The sequence below is a fragment of the Planococcus citri genome, chromosome 3, assembly GCF_950023065.1.
Source record: "Planococcus citri chromosome 3, ihPlaCitr1.1, whole genome shotgun sequence".
NCBI classification, from domain to species: domain Eukaryota; kingdom Metazoa; phylum Arthropoda; class Insecta; order Hemiptera; family Pseudococcidae; genus Planococcus; species Planococcus citri.
In genome coordinates, this window is record NC_088679.1 from 77,699,854 (window position 1) to 77,725,557 (window position 25,704).

Sequence of the window (25,704 nt, forward strand, 5' to 3'; positions counted from 1 at the left end):
ATATGAACTGTGGGGCAAAGCTTACTTCAAAAATGAATCACAGTCACACTCGTTATTCCATTATTGAGTGATAACCGATGACATCCTTGTACATCATATCTTTAGATATTTATTTTTCTGCTCATTGGTACGAGTAAGGTAGGTAACATGTCTTTTTGTTTATACTAGAAATTGGATTTTTTTCGTTCAAAGAATGATTTTGAAATATTGCATTCTGAAGCATGGATCCTCCCAATGTGAAATTGAGGGCACTCTAATTAAAAGATAAGATAAGACATCATATGACAGGGGTTTTGCGATAAGGTCCCTTGTGGTGATATTTCGATTTTTTTGGGAGAGAGAAAACATCGAATCGCTTCGATTTTTTCGATTTTTTTTTCGAATTTCGGGTGCAGTATTGTCTTGCGCATAGATTTGATGGGAAATTTTGACGAAATTCGTTCATCATCGCCTGATATTCGTGATTTTTTTTTTAGAAAAGGGACCTTTGTAGTGAACAGCCGAATTTACACAACGTTACAGACTACCCCGCAAAAAATACCGAGAAATTCGGATTCGCCATGAAATTTTACATAGGTGTAACAACAATAAAATAATTTTTCCATCAACATTTTTTTTTTTTTAAATCAAAAACAAACAAAAACATTGTTTTTGATTTCCCAAAAATGTGAGTTATTGAGTATTCATGTTCAAATAATTTTCAAAACGAGAAGTTGATGAGATAGGCGAAATCTGATTGTACCATTCGATTTCTCGTGAAAAAGTGGGTCGGAATCGGAAATTAAAAAAAAAACATCGATTTACAAGGGCCTATATCGCGAAACGCCTCTCATATTCGTTTTCAGCAGGTTTTATTTGTCTGAAAATGATGTAGGTACACTTTGCAGTTTGCAAAAAAGTTCCACACCCCAAAAAATAAGAGAAGAGAGAGGCTACAGTGTCCAATCTGAGGCTCAATTGACTTTGGGGTCCTCTGATCGAAGAATTGACACCATATTCGTGCTCAGGAGGTTCGAATCATATGATAATGACACCCATATTGCCATGATTGTGCCGAGTGTGCTTCATAGGTAAGGAGGGCACTCAAATTTTGAGTCGAGTATTGGGGGGGGGGGGGGGAACTGTGGGGGGAAGCTCAAAATTTTTTCATGGAAGCTCCTCGTATATATGTAGCTACACATTGGTCCAGGTTTGAAAAAAATCGGTCGAGCCAATCTGGAGAAAAAGGTCTGAGGCCGATTTGAGTAATTAACCCATTACTCACGAGCCACTCACGATACAGGTCTGTAACTTGGCGGATTAAAGAATTTTGATGGTATCTACCTACCACCGAAATTTCATCACTGAATGTGCCGGGGGCCGATTCGCCCATCTTATTCACCTATGCCCAAAATTCAGTTGTCTTATTTTGACTTCTTTCTGACGTATTTTCGTGAAAAAGTTGATAAAAATTATTACACTCACAACAAACAAATAAAAATTCGTTCATTTTTTTGAATCTTTTCGAATTTTGATTTTGTTTGTGAGGAGTTCATTTCATCCAGTGAAAGGAGTTTTCCAACTTTTTCAACAGATACGTAAAAATAGGGGTCAAATGGGTGAATTTTACCTATCGAAACTTTTTTTCATGTTTTACATCAAAAAATGCATTTTTTTGCAAACTTTCAATTTCATTAAATCGACTTTGCGACAAGTTCCAATCCCAATTTTTTAATATGTTGTTCAACATGAAAAGTTGTCCATAATATATTTTTTTCAGAATTTTTGAGAGTCGGAACGATATGAAAACTACGTTTCGAAACTTTTTGAGCTAATGTTTTGTACCAAAAAAAGTGGCAACACTGATTTTTATGATATCATCAAAAAGCTTTTCAAAACCCCTAACTATGGGGAAAAGTTTCATTTTGGTAGGTATCGCGATTACCGAGTAATCCACTGCTGAAATGGATGATATTTTTGGTTCACTGAAAACTTTGACATCCCCTGGCCGCCTTTAAAAATAGGCTAGAGGGCTGCGATTTGCGCCATCGGGCATCCCTTCGGTAGGTCTTTCCACAGGAAAAATTTCAAAAAAATCGCCGAACCCCCCCTACCACTTCGTGGTCCAATTGACGTGAAATGACCCCAAGGTGTCTTTACTGTAATTTTGTAAAATTCCATATACTTAACCATATTTAAAATCTCAGTGAAACTAATTGAAAACTCGTTGGAGATTCCCAGTGGTTATTTTCGAATCAGAAGGGTTGAAATAAAGCTCATTTTCGCAACGGTTTAGCTTGTTTGATTCGTTTGAAATACAAAAATGTAATGGAGAACCTGAAAATTCGGTGTAACTGTTTTTTAGAATTTTAAAAAAATTCGCCAAAAATCCAACAAATGAACCTATGTGCATAGAATTCCGAGTACGAGAGGGTTAAAAATGTACCTATTATGTTTTTTTTTTTCAATTAAATCGCAGGCTGGGCTGGCGAATTTTTCAGACTCGACTACCTACAGCTTAGGCATACCATGAATGAAGAAATATTGGAACACAACATATAGGCACACAGAGAAAAAAAAGTTACATAAAAGTTACTGAAAAATTTAGCGAATTTGCTTACGTTCATTTTCTGGTAGTAATAAGAGATACTAGCTAGGAAATAATGGGTAGGTACATTTAACAAATACATATTATATGTAGGTATTTGATTTTTAAAATTCACTTACCACCATTATTTTCATTTATGAACGACGATGCCACAACTATTTGTAATACGTTTACAATCAAAATCTTACGGAATATCATTTTGCTTTCTGTACTTAGTTAAACGATTTTCACATGAAAGAGTATCACAAGCCTACGGCGTTATTAGCAGAATGTAAAAAATCATGGAAAGGCTTTTACATTAATATTCACACGCTGAGTTATCACCTATCAGTACTTAATGGGTCTATACTGAATCGAACCGTATCAACATCAACCTCATATTTAGTTACAAATCTAGCATCATTGTGAGTGATAGATATGCTTACCAAGGTAGAGGTTCCTTTTTTTTTCGTATTTGGGCTATATATGTCGGTAGGTACATATGTACTAGTTATTGTTTATGGTACCTATACCTATAGTCAAACACACGTATTCATTTATGATAAGAAATTCTTTTGTTGATACCTATTGTTTGTGTTTCAATCTTTTTTATGGTTAAAAAAGGCGAGAAGATTTTGCGGAAATGATCTTATTGTAGAATTTTCAATTGTCTGTGAAGATTAGTCGTTTTGAAGGATGGGAGACCCTTTTTTGTTCGATTTCTCTACGTACCAATGTGCTGGTATTCATCTTTAAGATCGCCATTTTTGAATACCTAGTCAAGTATAAAACAAAGAAAAGTCAGAACGGTAACGTAAAAAGGCAATATTGGCGGTTGAATTTTATCAAAAGAACTAGAACAAAAATAAGAACCATGTAACATTTGATGAAAAGATCGATGCTGCAGATATTCAGGAAGGAGCACGTAGCTGGACTGATTACCAATAAGTCGCACATCCTGAGTAATCTGTTAGTAAAATCTGAAGCAGAAACTAATGTATATAGAACCAAAGTTGTAGAGAATAAAATTCCCAACGACTTACAAACGACTTCTTTCTTCCTGTACTGTACATATTTTGAGTTATTCTCGAAAAACTAACATTTTATTGGCAAATTCTATTTTTCTGAACAGTAGAATGAATTCGTGTGCCGAGTCACCCCACATGGATTTCCACCTATGTACAGTTTGATTAATCTTGGTTTGATCAAAAAGGAACGTACATGTAGGGCCGAATGATTCATGGGAGCGAGCTAGGATCGTTCAAAAGTGTACCACTTCCTTAACTTTAAATTATTTATTTTTTCTTTGAAAAAATAAATTTTTTGGTGAATATGTAGAGGAGGAAGTATATACTGTATTAATACTCTACATTTAGGCGAAATCTGTCGAAAAGAACACATTCAACAGCAATTTTATTCACTTTTACCTTGGAAAGTTCAACTCTTTTTGCTGTGTAAAGCGCTGTATGAGGCGGGTCTGGCCCATATTTTTTTTTTAGCATATATGTTAGGACTTTAGTAACATGCATGCCAAAAATCAGCCGCATCCGGTCCATATAACACTATACTCAGCAAAAAGAGTTGAACTATCCAATGGAGAAAACAAAATCCAACTCTTTCAACTCCGTAAAACATTGTATGGACCGGATCCGATTAATTTTTGGCATGCATCAAAGTCCCAACGTACTTGCATTCCAAATTTTGCTGAAATTGTATGTACACGCTGCAGTACCTCTCCCTCAACATATTCCCTCAAAATGTTATTTTATTAAGAAAAAAATAATTCGTGAGGGAATTAAGGAAGTGGTACACTTCTAACGATCCCAACTCGCTCCCATGAATCGTTCGGTCCTATGCGTACGTTAGTGACTTTTTTGTTCCTCGTGGCGACTGCTACATGTACATACTTAATTACTTAGGTACCACTGAAGTTTGTGGAGGGTCATTCCATGTCAATTCGACCAAAAAAATGCGATTTTGAAAGTCATGTTTTTCGATTTCGCTCATTTTTTTTAAATATCTACCCAGTACCTACCCAGTAAGTAAGGAACCCGCAATCAGTTTGGTCGCAGCCCCCTCAGGGGGTGGGTGGAGGGGCTTCCATTATTTTCACATTGTCTCGAGGTATGTACTCAACTTCAGCAGCGCATTCCGCCAAAACTATGATACTTTGATCAAAACTGATTTCATAGTTCGAAAGGGTATTAAATTTTGAACTTGTTACGCATTTTGAAATTTCAAAATAGCGCTGTAAGTGGGAGCTGCCATTTAAAATTCTGAAAAAATTTCCATAGATGTACCTTTTGATGATTTTTGAAAGTATTCAAGATTCAAGATGGGATCTCTTGATAGAAGGGGAGCAACCCCACCCACAATTTTGGGAAAAACTTTCAAAAAAAAATCTGGGGCATATGATATATCGAATTGTGTATGTTTTTGGTAACGCTGAACACGAATATAATGTTAGATTTTTGATTAGACCCCATCCACGGCCCCAGCACCTCCCCAAATGTGGTAAAAGTTCAAAATAGAGTTTTTTTCGAGCGACATATCAAATAGTATGTTTTTGGTGACGCTGAACACGAATATGACGTCAGATTTTTTGTTAGACCCCATTCACGGCCTCTAAGAATTTTTTTTGACTTTTACCAATTGGGGGAGGTTCTGGGAGCCATGGGTGAGGTCAATTTGAAAAACTAAGGCTATCGAAAACATACTATTTCATGTGTCACACGATTGAAACCATTTTTTTCCAGGTTACCCCCCTTGGGGGTGTGCTGAGGGCCATGGATGAGTCCAATCAAAAATCTAACGTCATATTCGTGTTCAGCATCACCAAAAACATACTATTCGATGTGTCGCACGAAAAAAAACATATTTTGAACTTTTACCCCCTTTGGGGAGGTGCTTGGGGATGTGGATGGGGTCCAATCAAAAATCTAACGTCATATTCGTGTTCAGCGTCACCAAGAACATACACAATTCGATATATCATATGCCCCAGATTTTTTTTTGAAAGTTTTGCCCAAAATTGGGGTTGGGGGTGCTCCCTCTCTATCAAGAGATCCCATCTTGAAACTTGAATATTTCGAAAAATCATCAAAAGGTACATCTATGGAAATTTTTTCAGAATTTTAAATGGTAGCTCCCACTTACAGCGCTATTTTGAAATTTGAACTTTCAAATTTTGAAAATTCCAAAATGCTTAACAAGTTTAAAATTCAATACCCATTCGAACTGTGAAATCAGTTTTGATCAAAGTATCATAGTTTTGGAGGAATACGCTGCTGAAGTTGAGTACCTCGAGACAATGTGAAAAAGATGGAAGCCCCCCCACCCACCCACCCCCCTGAGGGGGCTGAGACCAAACTGATTGCGAGTTTCTTACTTACTGGGTGGGTATAGATATTGTAAAAAAAAATTTGAGCGAAATTGAAAGACATGACTCAAAAACGTTGGTCGAATTGACATAGAATGACCCATGGAGACAAAAATGAATCCCCCTGTACCTACCTACCTACCTCATTTTGCCCGCGATTTGGAACATGATGATGGTAGTGGTAAAATGTCAACCTAGTGGTCTGGTTATGAAATGAGGAGCTCATCGCAAAAATACTTAGCCATTGTCCAAAATGAAAATAAAAAACAAGCAAGTCAAAAAACCACTGTAAAGTCCTGATGAATTGAGTGACAAGGGCTATTCTTGCAATGAGCTCCTCAAATGTCTAGTTGGATCAAAATCGGTTCGACGTTTCTTAAGGCTGGTATACACGATCCAATATATTTGACAAACCAGGTTTGTCAAATTGATAAAATTTATCAACATATATTTGGTTGCATGGAAAGTCAAATATGTTAGATCATGTAAACGCTCTGATAATCTAAGTTTTTTTCCAAATTTTCAAAGTTTTGTTGATCGATGACAACAATTCTGAAAATATAAATAATTTCTATTTTCAGAATTGGTGTCATCGATCAACAAAACGTTGAAAATTTGGAAAAAAAAACTTAGATTATCAGAGCGTTTACATGATCTAATATATTTGACTTTCCATGCAACTAATGCAACCAAATATATGTTGATTATATGTTGATAAATTTTATCAACGATGTCAATTTGACAAACCTGGTTTGTCAAATATATTGGATCGTGTGTACCAGCCATTAGAAATTTGAAGTAAGAATCATTCGCATACGAATAGATTCATTTTTAGCGAATCATTCGCGAACAAATTGAATATTCATTTCATCAATTTATGAATCGATTCGTTCGCGAACGAGTCCGTCACTTATACAAATCGATTCGTTCGCGAATGATTCACAAAAAATTATTCAATTCGTTCGCGAATAATTCGTTTAAAATTATTCAATTCAATTCGTTCGCAAACGAGTCACTTATACGAATCAATTCGTTCACGAATAATGAACTAAAAATTAATTATTCAGTTCGCGAATGATTCACGTAGAAATCAAATAATTTGTTTAATCACTGATCAATTCCTATCTATACTTACATATGAAGTGAATCAATTCGTTCGTAAAAATTTATATTATTTGACGAAAATTCGGGTTTTTTAAAAACTCATTTATTACGTACGAGTACCTACCTACTTACATTGATAGAAGCAAACTATAGAAATATGAAATAAGTTACTTAATAATGAGGCAAACTTTTGATAAAAAGAAAAACAGTGTTGGGCATATGTACGATTATATTTTATATCCGGTGGCAATGGCATCTTAATCAACATGAAGGAAACTCATGCTTGGCTATCAAATTGATATCGTGAAAATGCATCAACTTAATTTACACTGTAGTCTGTAGGTAATCAAATATGTAGGTGTACCTAGTTACTTTAAATATTCATGTTATTGATTAGGTATATTATTTGCGATTCTATTTCATTGGCCATTTCCATGACTGGATTAAAGCAATATGAACATTGATTGAATGCTGGATGATCATCCCACTGAAAAGAAACATCATTTTCTTATCAATAAAGATTTTTCAAGTAGATACATAGATACATCGTTCGTATCGAAATGAAAACATAATGCTCAATGTGGTCAATCAGTTTTACGCATTCAAAAAAATAGTTAGGTATTAGTCTTACCCCAAACGCGAAGTACGACTTTCATGAACACTTGAGGATTCTTTTTAGACACACACTTATAAACCCCTGTGTCGTCGTCTTTTGCATCTACAATTACGAGGTTCTTCTTATTCGGCGACAGCACTTGTATAAAATTTTTTGCCTGGAGATGAAAGTAGACAACAAGCGTGTATTAATGCTTTTTTTGTTAATAACATTTCACCTGGATAAGGTTTTGATCAAGGTATTTACATCTGAAGTGGAGTCAACTATCCATTCGACTTCGTCTGTATCAGAGCATGGTATGGTAAAGTTTTTCTCATGATAGAACCAATCAAGTGTCAATAGCGAGTTATTTTTATATGGAAATTCCATACCTGTGAAAATTAAGTTTTGTGTAAATACAATAGTTCATATTCGTACTTAGCGGCCCGGTCTCGAAAACATACCACTGGTATCATTCGACTTTTCACGATTTTTCAAAATTTTGACTCCCTTCTTGGGGCACAGTGGAACATTGAGGGTAACTTTGATTACCTAATTTATTTGACTGACCTTTTTTGAAAGACCTAGATACTCTTTCCACTCCCTTGTTTTAGACACTCATCCCGCTGGGTGGAAATTTCAAGCATTGAAAAATCAGCTGGAGGCTCCAGGAATTTCCAAAAAGTCGCCGGAGGCTCCAAAGTGACTCGAACCCACCTGTAGCCGACTTGATAGCGTGTCGAAATTGAAGTGCATTGTAAATTTTGAATTTCAAGTTCGGTTTAGTGAAATTTTATGGAAATTTCGAGCATTGAGAAATCTCAAAAAATAACTGGAGCCTCCAAAACGACTTGAAATCTACTCGACTTTATTGCGTATTGAAATCAGTAGGTAAAGGATGAACCAAAACTAACAAGGGAACCGCTTGAGGTGTCTGCCTCCGATTTGAACGGGACCGCGATTTTTGGAAAGAGCATGTTTTAAAACCCCCAAATCCAAATTATCAGCTGTCCAAGTTCATTTTTCGATTTTTGGCGAATTTTTGAAAATCCAAAATTTACTATTTTGGTGATTTATGCTTTTTTTTTAAAAAGTACGTACTTGATCAGGAAAAATGTTCAAAATAAATCCTAAAACTGATATTAACCCCGCAAATTCAAATTTCGCCATGTCCAGCCATTCTGGAGCCTCCAGCACTATTTTACAGTTTCTCCAGAATTTTGAATTTGCTCCAGAAAGCGTGAATATGAAGTTGGGCAGCTAAAAATCGAGTTGTGTGTTAAACTCGACCTGTTTAACAAGTTTATCTACATTTGAGTCGGTTTTGGGAGGGACACCTCAAGAGTGATTTTTTGACCAGTTTTTTTCAAATAAAAAATCCAAAAAAAACAAAAATTCCTCTTTTGTGAGAAAATTTTTGAAATTTGCGCGAATCGCTGTATTTTGTCATTGATTAACCCTACGAGGGTGAATTTCGCCTTTTCCAGCTATTCTGGAGCCTCCAGCGCGATTTTTAAATTTCTCCAGAATTTTTAATTTGCTCCAGAAGTGGTAAATATGAAGTTGGGCAGCTAAAAATCGAGTTGTGTGTTATACTCGCTCTGTTTAACAAGCTTATCCACATTTGAGTCGTTTTTGGGAGGGACACCTCAAGAGTGGTTCTTGACCTGTTTTGAAAATAGATGATCAAACAACCACTCTTGAGGTGTCCCTCCAAAAATCGACTCAAATGTAGATAAACTCGTTGAACAGATCAGGTATAACACACAACTCGATTTTTAGCTGCCCAATTTCATAATTATTCATGCCTTCTGGAGCAAATTAAAAATTCTGGAGAAATTTAAAAATCGTGCTGGAGGCTCCAGAATGGCTGGAAATGGCGAAATTTGAATTTGCGGGGTTAATATCAGTTTTAGTATTTATTTTGAACATTTTTACTGATTAAGTACGTACTTTTTTTAAAAAAAGCATAAATCACCAAAATAGTCAATTTTTGATTTTCAAAAATTCGCCAAAAATCGAAAAATGAACTTGGGCAGCTGAAAATTTGGATTTGGGGGTTTTAGAACATGCTCTTTCCAAAAATCGCGGTCCCGTTCAAATCGCAGGTGGACGTCTCATCCTCAAGAGGTTCCCTTGTAAGGAGTCCAATGATATTGGAAAAGAAAAACTCTCTCCTTATTTTTTAGCTTTTATTAGCAAAGATCTTTTCAAAAAGTACAACTTGGCAATGATGAAAAGTTGTACTTTTTGAAAAGATCTTTGCAAATAAAAGCTTTAAAAATAAGGAGAGCGTTTTTCTTTTCCAATATTGTTGAAATCACCTCACAGAATGAATTTCGGATTTCAAAAATCCGTTGTGGGCTCCAGAACTGCTCAAAAAGCCGCTGGAGGCTCCAAAGTGACTTAAACTCACAATCAATCGACTTGATAGCGTGTTTAAATTGGCGTGCAGCGTAAATTTTTGATTTCCAACTTCATCTGAAAGTTTTAAAAAATCTGCTGGAGGTTCCAAAACTGCTCAAAACTGGTTGAAACGATTTCCAATCGATTTGACAGATCGTAATTAGGGTTTATTCCAAATTTCTGCCTGCTAGGTCAATTTGGTGAAATTTTGATTTTTTTTCAATATTTGGAATAAATTTTTGATTTTTAAAAATTCATTAAAAATCGAAAAATGCGCTTTGGCATTTGAAATTATGACTAGTGATGAATTTTTGCATGCTTTTTCGGTCTAGCTTTGTCCAGTTCAACAAATTTCTGGCGAGCCCTATAATTACAAAACAAAATCTGCGATTTCGACGGATCAGTTCATTTTTTCCCCTTTCAAAACAATTTGAAATTCTTGAAGAGTGAAGAGAATTGAAAATTTTCTGGAGAATCCAGAATAGCTCAAAAGAGCTTGTTTTAGAGTTTGGATAGTTAAACTGTATCTAGTGGGTACCTAACTATTCTCAATATCATTTAGTTCGATAAAAAAATTATTTTACGAAGAAGTTGAAAAACCATAATGGCCGCGTTATGAATTTTTTTGAATCATGAAAATTCGCTAAAAATCCAAAAATTGACCCGAGCTACACAAATTTTATATTACATACACACATGTATTTAACACTTCTTTAAAATAGGAACGAACAGAGAACTTTAAAATGAGCTTAATTTACTTACCAGTGGAATAAACTGAGTATGAAAATAACACTGCGAATAAAATCAAAGGATGTCGCGTCATTTTTCTAACATGTAATATCATTATGCGTAAATCTATAATGTACCTATGTACTCGTATTTGACTTGCTACTTGCGAATGAAATAAACCACTGTAGTAGCTTTGTGGGAATATACGTAGATACATCTCATTCTAAAAGCGATTAAGGATGGCGACAAAAATAAAATCAAAACGCATTTTTGGTGGGAGTTAACTATAACCGTCTCCTCAACTTTTCGTTTTATTTTGAGACCGAAAATCTGCCTTATAGGCCTATATTGCTTTAGTTATTTCTTGTTTCATTCGTACTCTTAAACAGAAGTACCTACCTAAATATTTATATCTGTGTAATTTCGGAATTCATTTTCGAAAAAATGACGCGACATGTTTGGTTTTTATTCGTAGTATTGATTCCATGTTCAATCACTTCTAGCATGCCGAGTAAGCGTAAGTAATAGTATTGAAATATCATCTTACATACTAGGTACTTAGTTCTTCAATAGATTTAAAATTGGTGGATTTTTTTTTTCAATTTCTGAATCTTTATTGTTTTGATTTTTTTCTCACCTTTGCTTCACTTTCTCAAAATTATTTTCTGTTTCGTGCATTTGTACATAAATGTAGGATTAAAGTATACCTTATTATCTAAAAATGCGTAATGTAAGTAGATAAGGAGTATTAAAATTTGGTTTTTACAGGGGTGGTTAGTATTGGACGTTGGGCAAATAATTCGATCATGAGATTCACCGTTAAACAGGACTGTTCGTACACTTGTATTGATAAAAATGAAGTTGAGTGGAATGTAGACTCCACCGACCAAGTGAGTTAGTTATTCGATTTGAAATTTCGTCAACTTTCGCTCGCCATTAAAAATAGCCCAGTCAAAATGCAATTTGACCCAAACATAATTGGGATCAAAAGTTTTTTTGGTGAATATTGTCTAAGGTGGTATGCTGAACAACATACTAGAAGTACCCGCCCCTACCTCACGAGCTAACCCCCCCCCCCCCCCACAGTGGATCAAAGTCTCGCCCAAAATCAGCTTTGTCAAGAACTCCTGAAATATTGAATTTTGAGTAAAATGAGCTCAGTGATCATTTCATCTCCTCACCAATATCTATCAAATGAGCTATCGACCACCCCCCTTGAGGCTAGGGAGTTGGTCGATAGCTCATTTGATAGATATTGGAGAGGAAATGAAATGATCACTGAGCTCATTTTACTCAAAATTCAATATTTCAGGAGTTCTTCACGAAAAACTGATTTTGGGGGGCTTTGATCCACTGTGGGGGGGGTTAGCTCGTGGGGTAGGAGCGGGGACTTTTAGTATGTTGTTCAGCATACCACCCTAGACTGTATTCACCAAAAAAAACCTTTGATCGCAATAATGTTTGGGTTCACCTACTTTTTTTCTGCTATGGCTAAAACGCTCACATTCGGTGCTTGTATTGTACCTATGTAAAGTATTGTACTATTTCACGAAGAAAATGATTCTTTTCAGGCCCAAAATTACGTATGGGTGGTGTCACCAAATGAAAAGATACTCAGAATAGAAAACATCTCGAGATACGATACCGGCGTGTATAAATGTATGTCCAAACATGACCCTTACCGGTTCGTAAAGATCGTTTTTCACATTTTTGGTAAGACTACCTATACCTACTTAAGTACACTGTACTATCGATGAAAAAGAATACCTACTTACGTTTAGATCATATGTATGTACATACGTAGATGTTGTGTCAGTGATGTAATTTAGGCACCCTTTTGATGCGAGTTGGTCGTACTTGAGTCATACTCAGTTGAAATTATGATGTTTTAGGTGACCGACCAGGTACTGAACTTCTTGGATATCAGTTTAAAACCTTCACAGGCCACATATCGCTGGATCCAGCCCTGGATTATGTCGAGGACCGAGTGGGCGGTAGCTCAAGGTGGCAAAATTTCAAGGCCGGCAAATTCTTGAATCTTTTTCGCTACTTTTTAAATTTGAGACGTAAATTTTATGACGATTAATTAAAAAAATTATGGTTGTTACTTAACTGGATAAAAAAATACGTCTTAAATTGCTATACTGCGTATCGAAAATACCATAATATGTATTTAAAAAAATGAATTCGACGATTCAATCAAGAAATTCTTTTAAGCTAAATCCAGAAAACGGATGTTTAAAATATAAAAAAATAAAATTAATTTTGAATAATAGATTTTTTTTTCAAATTTAATATTAGATGTTCTTATACTTTTTTTTTTTAGTTCTTAATAAAATCGAATTTCGAATGATTGTTGATACCTAGCCTATATTCAAAAATTTTCAAGATTTCAACAAAACCAAATTGTTACTTTTTAAGAAATTTAAATCATGTTTAGAATTCTGTTCTTGTTTTTTTTTTTTTTTTTTTTTTTTTTGCATATAATGTAGGTTCTTTACTATTTTGAATAAAACCAAGTGTTGAATGTTACTTTAAAAAAATTAATGAAACCAAAATAGGTAATTTCAAATTTTTTTAAAATTTAAACTAGATTTAGAACTTTGTTCTTGTTTTACTTTTTAGTTTTTTTTCAATCTTTATTTTTTATAAAACCGAAAATATGCTGCGAAAATATTTTCCATTTTGAGGCATAATATATGTTTCAAATCTGGCCAAGAGGTTCTTTGTTGAATTGTCCGGCAGAAATCAACTCCAATGAAGGATTTTAGAATTCAGCATTCTGAAATTACACGGTCCCATTTACATCGTGATTCATTAATTGTGTGCTTTAAGGTATTGTTGCTATTGTAATGTAAATTTAAAAACCGTTCAAGAAACACAAGCGTACATTTTTTTTTTCATTTTTTAAACTAATTTTTTTTACATTGATAGAAGAAGAAGACTATAGAAAAATGAAATAAATTAGGTACCTACTTCATAATGAAGCAGATTTTAATAAAAAGAAAAACAGCACTAGACCCACGTACGATTATATCCGATGTCATCTCAATCAATAAATTGATATCGTCAAAATACATTAACTTAATTTATACACCGTAGTGTGTAGGTAATCGAATACATCAATTTTTTTAATATTCACATTGTTGATTATTATTTGCGATTCTATTTCATAGACCATTTCCAACTGGATTAAATCAATATGAACATTAATTGAATGCTTGATGATCATCCCTCTGAAAAGAAACATCATCTATACTGATTACTGATAAATAAAAGTTTTTCAGATAGATAGGCCTACATCGTTTGGATCGAAATGAAAACAGAATACTCAATGTCCTCAATTAATTTTTATGCGTGCAAAAAATAGTTACTTATTAGTCTTACCCCAAACGCGAAGTACAACTTTCATGAACACTTTGGGATCCTTTTTAGACACACACTTATAAACCCCTGTGTCGTCGTCTTTGGCATCTACAATTACGAGGTTCTTCTTATTCGGCGACAGCACTTGTATAAAATTGTTTGCCTGGAGATGAAAGTAGAGAACAAGCGTGAATTATTGATTTTTTTGTCAATAACATTTCACCAGGATAAGGTTGATCAGGGCATTTACATCTGAAGTGGTGTCAACTATCCATTCAACTTCGTCTGTATCAGAGCATGGTATGGTAAAGTTTTTCTCATGATAGAACCAATCAAGTGTCAATAGCGAGTTGTTTTTGTATGGAAATTCCAAACCTGCGAAAATTACGTTTTATGTAAGTGAGATCATTGTCAACTAATTTTTTGAAAAATCTCAATATTAAAGTCAAAAATTAGAAAAAAATTAAAATTTTATCAAATTGACCTAGCAAACTGAAATTTGAGATCTTCCCCTATTTACAACCTGACAAATCGATTGGAAACGGTTTCAAATCGTTTTGAGCAGTTCTGGAGCCTCCAGCAGATTTTAGAATTCATCAAATGAACATGGAAATCCGAAATTCACGCAGCACTCCAACTTGAACATGCTGATATTATGTCGACTGATGGCGAGGTTAACTTCAAGTCATTTTGAAGCCTCCAGAGACATTTTGAAAATTCTTGGAGCCTCCAGTAGATTTTTGAAACTTGAAATTTCCACAAAATGTCAACAAATGCAGTTAGAAAGCCGGAATTCATTCTGTAAACTAATTTAAAAACGCTTTGATGTTGACTTTAGGCAGATTTAACGTTGTTTTGGAGCCTCCAGCGACTTTTTGAAAAATTTTGGAGCCTCCTGTAGATATTGAAACTTGAAATTTCCACAAAATGTCCTGAAAAACAGTTGGAAAACCGAAATTCATACTTCAAAAACCGCGCTGGAGGCTCTAGGAATTGTCAAAAAGTCGCTGGAGGCTCCAAAATGACTTGAACCCACCTGCTGTCGACTTGATAGCGAGTTGAAATTGAAATGCAGAGAGAGTTTTGTACTTCCAGCTCTGTTTGGTAAAATTTTTATGTACATTTCGAGCAGTAAAAAATCTGGCGAAGGCTCCAGTGATTTCCAAAAAGTCGCTGGAGACTCTAAAACGACTTGAAATCTATCTGCGGTTGACTTCATAGCGTATTGAAATTAGTTTACAGAATGAATTTCGGCTTTCCAACTCATTCGATGAGATTTTGTAGAAATTTCAAGTTTCAAAAATCTACAAAAGGCATCGAGAATTTTCAAAAGGTCGTCGGAGGCTCCAAAATAACTTGAACCCGCCAGCAGTCGACTCAATAGCGTGTTCAAGGTGGAGTGCAACGTGAATTTCGGATTTCTAAGATCATTTGATGAAATTCTAAAGAAATTTGAAGTTTCAACAATCTGCTGGAGGCTCCAGAACTGCTCAAAACTGCTTGAAACCGCTTCCAATCGATTTGGCAGGTCGTAAATAGGATATATCCCGAATTTAAGCTTATCATGTCAGTTTCGTAAAATTTTGATTTTTTTTCTCATTTTTGGTTTAGGTAAATTTGATTTTCAAAATTCGCCAAAAATCAAAATTTCTATCTAGTCCTATACAGGATGAATCCGGAGTCGTCTGGTTAAACTCCACTGTAGATAGTACTCGAGGAGACGAACATAAAACGTTTTTATGATAAGTTGCCTATCTTGTAAAATGAAGGGGCTGCGTGCTCAGCAAAATCGGAAATTTACCCATTTTGAAAAATTTATCAAAAACAAGAAAATGTTTGAATCATTCAAATGATGCCACTAACCCATAGTACTCGAGTGGACGAACAAAAAATGTTATTATGACCAATTGCCTATCTTCAAAATTGAAGGGGCAACCCTGATTCAAAATATCCAAATTTCGAGTTTCCGAAATTTAAGTTTTGAAATTGTGCTTGCCCCCTCAATTTTGAAGATAGGCAATTGGCCATGATAACATTTGTTTGTTCATCCACTCAAGTACTATGGGCTAGGAGCATTATTTAAATGGCACAAACATTTTCTTACTGTCTGCAAATTGAAGAAATTACCTCATTTTTGAACTAAAATTTACCTGTTTTGAAAAATTCTTCTAAAATAAGAAAATGTTTAAATCATTCAAATGATGCCCCTAACCCATAGTACTCGAGTGGATGAACAAAAAATGTTATTATGACCAATTGCCTATCTTCAAAATTGAAGGGGCAAGCACAATTTCAAAACTCAAATTTGGGGCACTCGGAATTTGGAAATTTTGAATCTGGTTTGCCCCTTCAATTTTGAAGATAGGCAATTGGTCATAATAACATTTTTTGTTCGTCCACTCGAGTACACTATGGGTTAGTGGCATCATTTGAATGATTCAAACATTTTCTTATTTTTGATAAATTTTTCAAAATGGGTAAATTTCCGATTTTGCGGAGCACGATAGGCAACTTATCATAATAACGTTTTTTGTTCGTCTCCTCGAGTACTATCTACAGTTGAGTTTAACCAGACGACTCCGGATTCATCCTGTATGTACTCGTATATTTATGTTGGAAAGCCAAATCTGCGATTTAAGTTGACCTGTTAGTCAAATATCGGGCATTTTGTTAGTAGGGCCAATTTTTTTCGACAAGTTTGCTTTATAATGTTCCTTAGGATGTGTCCCTTTGTACCCTTTTCAAACAATATAAAATTCCTGAAGAGTGAAGAGATTTGAAAATTTGCTGGAGGCTCCAGAATAGCTTGAAAGTGATTGTTTTTTAAGTTGAGAGAGTTGAAATGTATGTATTTAAATTTAGATTGACAAAAAATATGTCATGAAGAAGTTGAAATGCCATAATGACGACAGCGTTATGATTTTTTGAATCTCTAAAATTCGCCAGAAATCCAGATTTTTATTACGTGGATTTTGGAACGTGCTCCGAAAAAAAAAATCTTTAGAATAGGTAGGAACAAGCTGAGAACTTTAAAATGAGCTTAATTCACTTACCAGTGGAATAGACTGAGTATGATAATAACACTGCGAATAAAATCAAAGGATGTCGCGTCATTTTTCTAACATGTAATTATTGTGCGTAAATCTAAGATGTATGATCGTATTCTGCGGATCAAATAAACTACTGTAGTACCCTATATTTATGTGAGAGTATACGTTGGTACTTCTTATCATAACAGCAATTAAGGATGGCGACAAAAATAAATCAAAACGCATTTTTGGTGGGAGTTCACTATATAACGGTCTCCTTAAGTTCTCGTTTTCGTTTTATTTTGAGACCGAAAATCTGCCTTATAGGCCTACATTATATTGTTTAGTTATTTCTTATTTCATTCGTACTCTTAAACAGAAGTAAATATTTATAGCTGTGTTATTTCGGAATTCATCATCGAAAAAATGACGCGACATGTTTGGTTTTTATTCGTAGTATTGATCCCATGTTCAATCACTTCTAGTATTACGCCGAGTGAGCGTAAGTAATAGTATTAAAATATCATCTTATATAGGTACTTAGTTCTTCAATAGGTTTAAGATTGCTGGATTTTTTTTTTCAATTTCTGAATCTTTATAGTTTTGATTTTTTTCCACCTTTGCTTCACTTTCTCAAAATTATTTTCTGTTTCATGCATTTGCATATAAATGCAGGATTATATTATCTAAAAGGAGTATTAAAACTCGGTTTTTACAGGTATGGTTAGTATTAAACGTTGGGTAAACAATACGGCCATGACATTCAAAGTTAAACTGGACTGTTCGTTTATTTGTGTTGATAAAAATGAAGTTGAGTGGAGTGTAGACTCCACCGACCAAGTAAGTTTGTTATTCGATTTGAAATTCAACGGGTAGTGGCTCTTCGTAAACTTTCGCTCGCCACAAAACCGCTCACTTTCGGTGCTTGTATTATACGTATTATACTTACTATTTCACGAAGAAAATGATTCTTTTCAGGCCCAAAATTACGTACAAGTGGTGTCACCAAATGAAAAGATTCTCAGAATAGAAAATATCTCGAGATACGATACGGGCGTGTACAAATGTATGTCAAAAAATGACCCTTACCGGTTCGTAAAGATCATTTTTCACATTTTTGGTAAGACTATACCTATACCTACCTACTTGAGTGCACTGTACTGTCGATGAAAAAAAAATACTTACGTTTAGATCATTGATGTTGTGTCAGTGATATAATTTAGGCACCCTTTTGTTGCGAATTTGTCGAACTCAGTTAAAATTATAATGTTTTAGGTGACAAACCAGGTACTCGGCATTATGGATATCAGCCTAAAACCTTCACTGGCCACATATCGCTGGACCCATCCCTGGATTATGTCGGGAACCTTGTGAGAGATAGCCCAAAGTGGCAAAATTTCAAGGCCGGCCAATTTTTATCTTTTTTTCGCTACTTTTTAAATTTGAGACGTACATTTTATGACGATTGATTAAAAAAATTATGGTTGTCAAGTGGATAAAAAATACGTCTTAAATTGCTATATCTTGCATATCGAAAATACCATAATATTTTTTTAAAATGAATTTGACGATTCAATCAAGAAATTCTACGAAGCTAAATCCAGAAAACGAATGTTTAAAATATAAAAAAATTAAATTAATTTTGAATAATATAGATTTTTTTTCAAATTCAATATTAGATGTTCTTGGACTTTTTTCTTTTTTAATTTTTAATAAAATCAAATTTTGAATGTTGATACCCATCTTATAAAATTTTAAACAAAACCAAATTGTTACTTTAATAAAACTTAAATCATGTTAAGAATTTTGTTCTTGTTTTTTTTTTTGTTTTTTATTTTTCAATATAGGTTCTTGTTATTTTTTAAAAATTTAAACTAGATTTAGAACTTTGTTCTTGTTTTACTTTTTTTTCAATCTTCATTTTTTATAAAACCAAAAATATACTGCGAAAATATTTTTCATTTAGGGGCATAATATGTTTCAAATCTGGTCAAGAGGTTCTTTGTTGAATTGTCCTGCAGAAATCAACTCCAATGAACGATTTTAGAATTCAGCATTCTGAAAATACTCGATCCCATTTACATCGTAATTCAATTTGTAATATTTAAAAACCGTTCAAGAAACACAAGCGTACAATTTTTTTTTTCATTTTTTAAACTAGTTTTTTTTACATTGATAGAGAAAAAGACTATAGAAAAATGAAATAAGTTAGGTACCTACTTATACTTCATAATGAAGCAGATTTTAATGTAAAAAAAACAGCACTAGACCCACTTACGATTATATCCGATTGCATCTCAATCAATAAATTGATATCGTCAAAATACATCAAATTTAATTTACACCGTAGTGTGTAGGTAATCGAATACTTTTATTTTTTTAATATTCACATTGCACATTGTTGATTATAATTTGCGATTCTACTTCATATACCATTTCCAACTGGATTAAGACAATATGAACATTAATTGAATGCTTGATGATCATCCCCCTGAAAAGAAACATCATCTATATACTGATAAATAAAAGTTTTTCAGGTAGTGGTACATGGTTCGGATCGAAATGAAAACAGAAGACTCAATGTCCTCAATTAATTTTATGCGTGCAAAAAATGGTTACTTATTATAGTCTTACACCAAACGCGAAGTACAACTTTCATGAACACTTTGGGATCCTTTTTAGACACACACTTATAAACTCCTGTGTCGTCGTCTGTGGCATCTTCAATTACGAGGTTCTTTTTATTCGGCGACAGAACTTGTATAAAATTTTTTGCCTGGTGATGAAAGTAGAGAACAATCACGTATTAATATTTTTTTTTTGTTAATAACATATCACCTGGAGAAAGTTGATTAGGATATTTACATGTTTACTGCTGTCAACTATCCATTCAACTTCGTCTGTATCAGAGCATGGTATGGTAAAGTTTTTCTCGTGACGTAACCATTCAAGTGTCAATAGTGAGTTGTTTTTGTACCCGCCGAACATTTCGTGTCATTTTACAGTCACCGAAACGCCAAAACATCGTCAATTCTGTGTCAAGGAATTTCAACCAATCAGAAAAGAGGTGGCTCCGCCTACTTTCCGGTTTCAGGTTTGACGAAGATTTGAGGCTGTCAGTAAACGGTCAAATTTGCGTCAAATTCGTGTCATGCAATCCATGACACAAAATTGGCAAAAATATGACATAGTATTGACAATTTTTCAAGGACACTGAATTGACAATTAATGTAGTGAAACAACAACAAGTCTTTGACGTGATTTTGACGCTTATGTGATAGTTTAGTGACATGTCTTAAAAATTGTCATTTGTTGAGCAATTTTTTGTTTTGTGATAATTTTTGAGTTACAAAACCAATCAAATTTTTTCCAAAATAGGTTTTATACATATAAAAAATGTTATACCCTATCTATGCATATTTTTAAAAATTATTTTATAAATTGCAAGTGGGTAGGTACTTTGAAAAAAAATAATAAGAAGAAATTTTTGATACCTATTTTTAAAAAAATATAATTGAAATACCTACGACCTACCTATGTGCATTCAATTTCTTATAAAATTGAATATTACCTACCTATGCAAGAAATAACATTGATTTTTTATTATGTAAAATTGATAGAATAATTCAATGGGCCTAAATTATTTAATTTCAGATCTAATCAAGGGCAATTTCGCGGAATCTAGGAATAGGTTTTTCATTTCCAAGTATTTTATTATTTTAGGCCTACAAACCAATTTAAAATTTTATGCGTATTTAACAGAGTTGGCGCGATTCCAGGAGCTTGAGAATCGGATTCCAAATGGTGTGATTCCACAAAATTTTGAGTCCCGATTCCGCTTATCAGATTCGCCAGATATAGGAATCCGAATCCGAATCGTAATTTTCGATTCCGATTCCTTTCGCGACTCCGATTCAGATTCCACTCACGACTCATCTTAGGATCCTCTCACAACTCCAACCAGATTCCTCTCACGACTCCAGCCAGATTCCCATCACAACTCCTTAAATTTCATAAAAATGAAGCATTGAAGATGAAATGAACATTCTAACAAACATTAGTAAATAAATATAAAGGCTCGCCGGTGTTATTTTTTTGTAGGAGTGGGGGGTGAGGCGTGGGGAGGGGGCAATTCTAAATTTTTCGTACATTATTGTGTAATATGTCGAATAATATGTTTTCGAAATCGTAGAATCCGAATTTGGAGTAATTTTTTTTGTAGGAGTGGAGGGTGAGGCGTGGGGAAAGGGAAAATTTCAAATTTCTCCTACATTATCCTTATCGTGTTATATGTCGAATAATATATTTTCGAGGTCGTAGAATTCGAATCCAGAGTCATTTTTTATGGTGAAGGTGGAAGGTGAGTCGTAGGTTCGCATGGGTGGGGCCCTCTCCCCAAACGGTGATACTTGAATAGCACTCGACCCTAAAAACTAGCTCAAGATTCGAATTCTGCGACCTTGAACACATATCAACCAACATGTTACACAATATTATAGGCAAAATTTGAAATTTCTCCTCTCCTCTTGCCTCGCCTCATACCCCTGCGAAAAAATAACCCCAGATTCGAATTGTACGACCTCAAAAACATATCAATCGACATATTACACATTAATATAGGCAAAATTTGTAATTTACTCTCTCTCCCCTTGACTCACCTCCCACCCCTACAAAAAAAAAATATCTCCAGATTCGAGTTCTACGACCTAGAAAATATATTATTCGACATATAACACGATAATGTAGGAGAAATTTGAAATTTTCACTTTCCCCACGCCTCACCCCCCACTCCTACAAAAAAAATTACTCCAAATTCGGATTCTACGATTTCGAAAACATATTATTCGACATATTACACAATAATGTAGGAAAAATTCAAAATTTTCCCTCTCCCCACGCCTCACTCCCTACTCCTACAAAAAAAATAACTGCAGATTCAGATTCTACGACCTTGAAAACATATCAATCGACATATTACACAATAATGTACGAAAAATTTAGAATTGCCCCCTCCCCATGCCTCACCCCCCACTCCTACAAAAAAAATAACTCCAGATTTGGATTCTACGACCTCGAAAACATGTTATTCGACATATTGCGCATCGATCAGGGTCGAATCCTAATAATACCAATTAATTTGTAGATTTTCTGACTTACCCCAAAGTGGGGTAAGTCAGAACAAGTTACATTTTATTCGATTGTGCGAAAGCTACTGCGACAATCGCGCTGAAATTTTCACCATAGGTTAAGAACCCTTATGGGAACCTACATACCAAATTTCAGCCATATTGGTTCATTAGTACGAGAGTAACAGCTGATCAAAGTTGAAATTGTGAAAAAACGTTCTGACTTCCCCCGGTGCACCTTATGTAAAATTTTCAACTCACCATGTTATTAGTAAAACAATGATAAATTCTAAATTCATCATTCAGATTCACTTTCACAACCACTTTTCAGCGCCAACCGGCAAAAATTAGATAAAAGAATATTTATGAAAATTACACTTTTTTGTATTTGTGCTTTTCAATTGAATTTGGGTGATTTCGTTCATTGTGAGAGTCTAGAGAATCGTAATGATGAGGAGTCGTGAGAATCGTAATGACTAATGAGGAGTCGCGAGAATTGTAATATCGGAGTCGAGAGAATCGAAATATCGGAGTCGCGAGAATCAAATTACCGGAATCGCGAATCATATTACATTTGCGATTCCTGCTTGAAAAGAGTCAGATTTCACATTTTTCGATTCATCTGTCAGGTGAATCGAAAATGGAATCCGATTCCGGAATCGGATTCATGCGATTCTCACGACTCCTTAAAAAAATCGGAATCGCGCCATCTCTGGTATTTAATTTGGGTATATCTGTTTTTGAGCATTTTTTTACCCTGTTTTTATTGTTATTAGGTACCTACTTAACTTACGTAGATGCAGAAAAATTATTTTAATACCTTATATGCAGAAATTCTAGAAATTCTTTCAAAATCAAATATTAATGATTGGGTACTTATTTTAATTTATTATTCATGTAAAAAAAATTTAATGAAATTGGTAGGAAAAATTTACTTATCTGCTTGCTGTGCAAAGTTTTTAAAAACCACATTAAAAAATTATAGGTATCCATCATTTTACACAATATATTGCCTTTAATGTCTATGTCAAAGACAAGTCGGCGTAGCACATTGGTTAGGTATAGGTTGTAGGGTAGATAGAAATGTAGGGTCCCAGGTTCGAATCCCAGTCAGGTAAGGATTTTTCGAAGTTGAATTTGAATTTCGGTGATACTAATTGATTCCTATCTATACCAGAAGGGCAATGAAAGTAGAATTTCATTCGTCAATTAATTACTCAATTTTTAAAAATTAATTTTAATTATTCAAATTTGTCAAAAAGCAGTCAAAACATCGTCAAAATATCGTCAGGTATTTGCCAATAGATCGCCAAAACAACGACACGTTGTGAAGTAGAGTCAGTACGTTGTCAAACGCTCTAACGTAAAACCGGTTTGGTGGCATGGTATTGACGTGTTTTCGACACTTTCAACCTCTTCCTGATTGGTTGGAAATTGTCAAAATAGTGTCAAACACACTGTCAAAATTATCACGCCAAAAAAGTGTCATTTTACTGTCCTGCTTTGCACGGCGGGTATGGAAATTCCAAACCTGCGAAAATCACGTTTTATGTAAAGTAAGATCATTGTCAACTAATTTTTTGAAAAATCACGATTTTAAGTAAAGCCAAAAATATTAGAAAAAAAATCAAAATTTTACCAAATTGACCTAGCAAGCTGAAATTTGAGATATTCCCCTATTTACAACCTGACAAATCGATTGGAAACGGTTTCAAATCGTTTTGAGTAGTTCTGGAGCCTCCAGCAGATTTTAGAATTCATCAAATGAAGATGGAAATCCGAAATTCACGCATCACTCCAATTTGAACGTGTTATGTCGACTGATGGCGAGTGTAATTTCAAGTCATTTTGGAGCCTCCAGTTACTTTTTGAGAATTCTTGGAGCCTCCAGTAGATTTTTGAAACTTGAAATTTCCACAAAATGTCAACAAATGCAGTTAGAAAGCCGGAATTCATTCTGTAAACTAATTTTAAAACGCTTTGAAGTTGACTTTAGGCAGATTTAACGTTGTTTTGGAGCCTCCAGCGACTTTTTGAAAAATTTTGGAGCCTCCTGTAAATTTTTGAAACTTGAAATTTTCACAAAATGTCTTCAAATGCTATTGGAAAGCCGAAATTCATACTTCAAAAAACGCGCTGGAGGCTCTAGGAATTGTCAAAAAGTCGCTGGAGGCTCCAAAATGACTTGAACCCACCTGCTGTCGACTTGATGGCGAGTTGAAATTGAAATGCAGAGAGAGTTTTGTACTTCCTGCTCTGTTTGGTAAAATTTTATGTACATTTCGAGCAGTAAAAAATCTGGCGAAGGCTACAGTGATTTCCAAAAAGTCGCTGGAGGCTCTAAAACGACTTGAAATCTATTTGCAGTCGACTTCATAGCGTATTGAAATTAGTTTACATATCTAATGAATTTCGACTTTCCAACTCATTCGATGAGATTTTGTGGAAATTTCAAGTTTCAAAAATCTACAAAAGGCATCGAAAATTTTCAAAAAGTCGTCGAAGGCTCCAAAATAACTTGAACCGGCCAGCAGTTGACTCATTTTTTAAAATTACAATAAGGTACATTATTCAAGCCAAAAATGAAGGGAAAAATCAAAATTTTACTCAACTGACACAGCAAGCTGAAATTTGGGATATACCCCTACTTACAACCTGACAAATCGATTGGAAACGGTTTAAACTCGTTTTGAGCAGTTCTGGAGCCTCCAGCAGATTTTAGGATTCATCAAATGAAGTTGGAAATCCGAAATTCACGCAGCACTCCAACTTGAACGTGCTAATATTCTGTCGAATGATGACGAGTTTAACTTCAAGTCATTTTGGAGCCTCCCAGCGACTTTTTGAAAATTCTTGGAGCCTCCTGTAAATTGTTTTGAAACTTGAAATAGTTGAAATTTCCACATATTGCCAACAAATGAAGTAATGAAAGCCGAAATGCTATCAAGTTGGCTTTAGGTAGATTCAAAGTTATCTTGGAGCCACCAGCGTTTTTTTTTTTGAGAATTCTTGGAGCCTCCAATAGATTTTTGAAACTTGAAGTTTCCACGAATTGTCAACAGATGCAGTTGGAAAACCGAAATTCATGCTTCAAAAATCCGTTGGAGGCTCTAGGAATTTTCAAAAAGTCGCTGGGAGGCTCCAAAATGACTTGAACCCACCTTCTGTCGACTTGATAGCGAGTTGAAATTGAAATGCAGAGAGAATTGTGTGCTTCCAGCTCTGTTTGGTAAATTTTTGTGTAAATTTCGAGCGGTGATAAATCTGGCGAAGGCTCCAGTGATTTCCAAAAAGTCGCTGGGGGCTCCAAAACGACTTGAAATCTATCTGCGGTCAACTTCATAGCGTATTGAAATTAGTTTACGGAATGAATTTCGGCTTTCCAACTCATTCGATGAGATCTT

General features: G+C 34.6%; 1 protein-coding gene and 2 long non-coding RNA genes across 5 annotated transcripts; 2 read left to right on the top strand and 1 right to left on the bottom strand.

The window, feature by feature from the left end:
* Positions 1 to 7,260: 7,260 nt before the first annotated feature.
* Positions 7,261 to 17,331, bottom strand: LOC135839434 (uncharacterized). 3 transcript variants are annotated; one of them, XR_010557591.1, is made up of 4 exons: positions 10,813 to 11,006; positions 7,912 to 8,036; positions 7,681 to 7,822; positions 7,261 to 7,536 (listed from the first exon to the last, which is right to left on the bottom strand). XR_010557591.1 is itself a non-coding variant. In XM_065355452.1 (4 exons), exons 1-4 carry the CDS (start codon positions 17,257 to 17,259, stop codon positions 7,529 to 7,531), a joined length of 336 nt encoding a protein of 111 aa, XP_065211524.1. In that variant the 5' UTR covers positions 17,260 to 17,331; the 3' UTR covers positions 7,261 to 7,528. The 3 variants fall into 3 exon arrangements, 2 of the variants coding, with proteins under 2 accessions (XP_065211524.1, XP_065211523.1); XM_065355452.1 differs by lacking the exon at positions 10,813 to 11,006 and adding an exon at positions 17,199 to 17,331; XM_065355451.1 differs by lacking the exons at positions 7,261 to 7,536; positions 7,681 to 7,822; positions 7,912 to 8,036; positions 10,813 to 11,006 and adding exons at positions 13,650 to 14,015; positions 14,167 to 14,308; positions 14,396 to 14,520; positions 17,199 to 17,331.
* On the top strand, positions 11,040 to 13,035 carry LOC135839436 (uncharacterized). The gene is made up of 4 exons (XR_010557593.1): positions 11,040 to 11,296; positions 11,548 to 11,669; positions 12,351 to 12,492; positions 12,672 to 13,035. It is a non-coding gene; the product is annotated as an uncharacterized LOC135839436 (long non-coding RNA).
* Positions 17,332 to 17,422: 91 nt separating the features above from the next.
* Positions 17,423 to 19,498, top strand: LOC135839435 (uncharacterized). Its single transcript, XR_010557592.1, has 4 exons — positions 17,423 to 17,676; positions 17,893 to 18,014; positions 18,153 to 18,294; positions 18,450 to 19,498. It is a non-coding gene; the product is annotated as an uncharacterized LOC135839435 (long non-coding RNA).
* The last annotated feature ends 6,206 nt before the right edge of the window (positions 19,499 to 25,704 follow it).

Excerpts from the sequence above, each read along its gene's own strand:
- LOC135839434 (XM_065355452.1), bottom strand. The coding sequence starts at position 17,259 with ATGACGCGACATCCTTTGATTTTATTCGCAGTGTTATTATCATACTCA. Across the intron at positions 8,037-17,198 it reads ATACTCAGTCTATTCCACTG|GTATGGAATTTCCATATAAA; the intron begins GTAAGTGAATTA and ends TAATTTTCACAG. Across the intron at positions 7,823-7,911 it reads TAGTTGACTCCACTTCAGAT|GCAAAAAATTTTATACAAGT; the intron begins GTAAATACCTTG and ends TTTCATCTCCAG.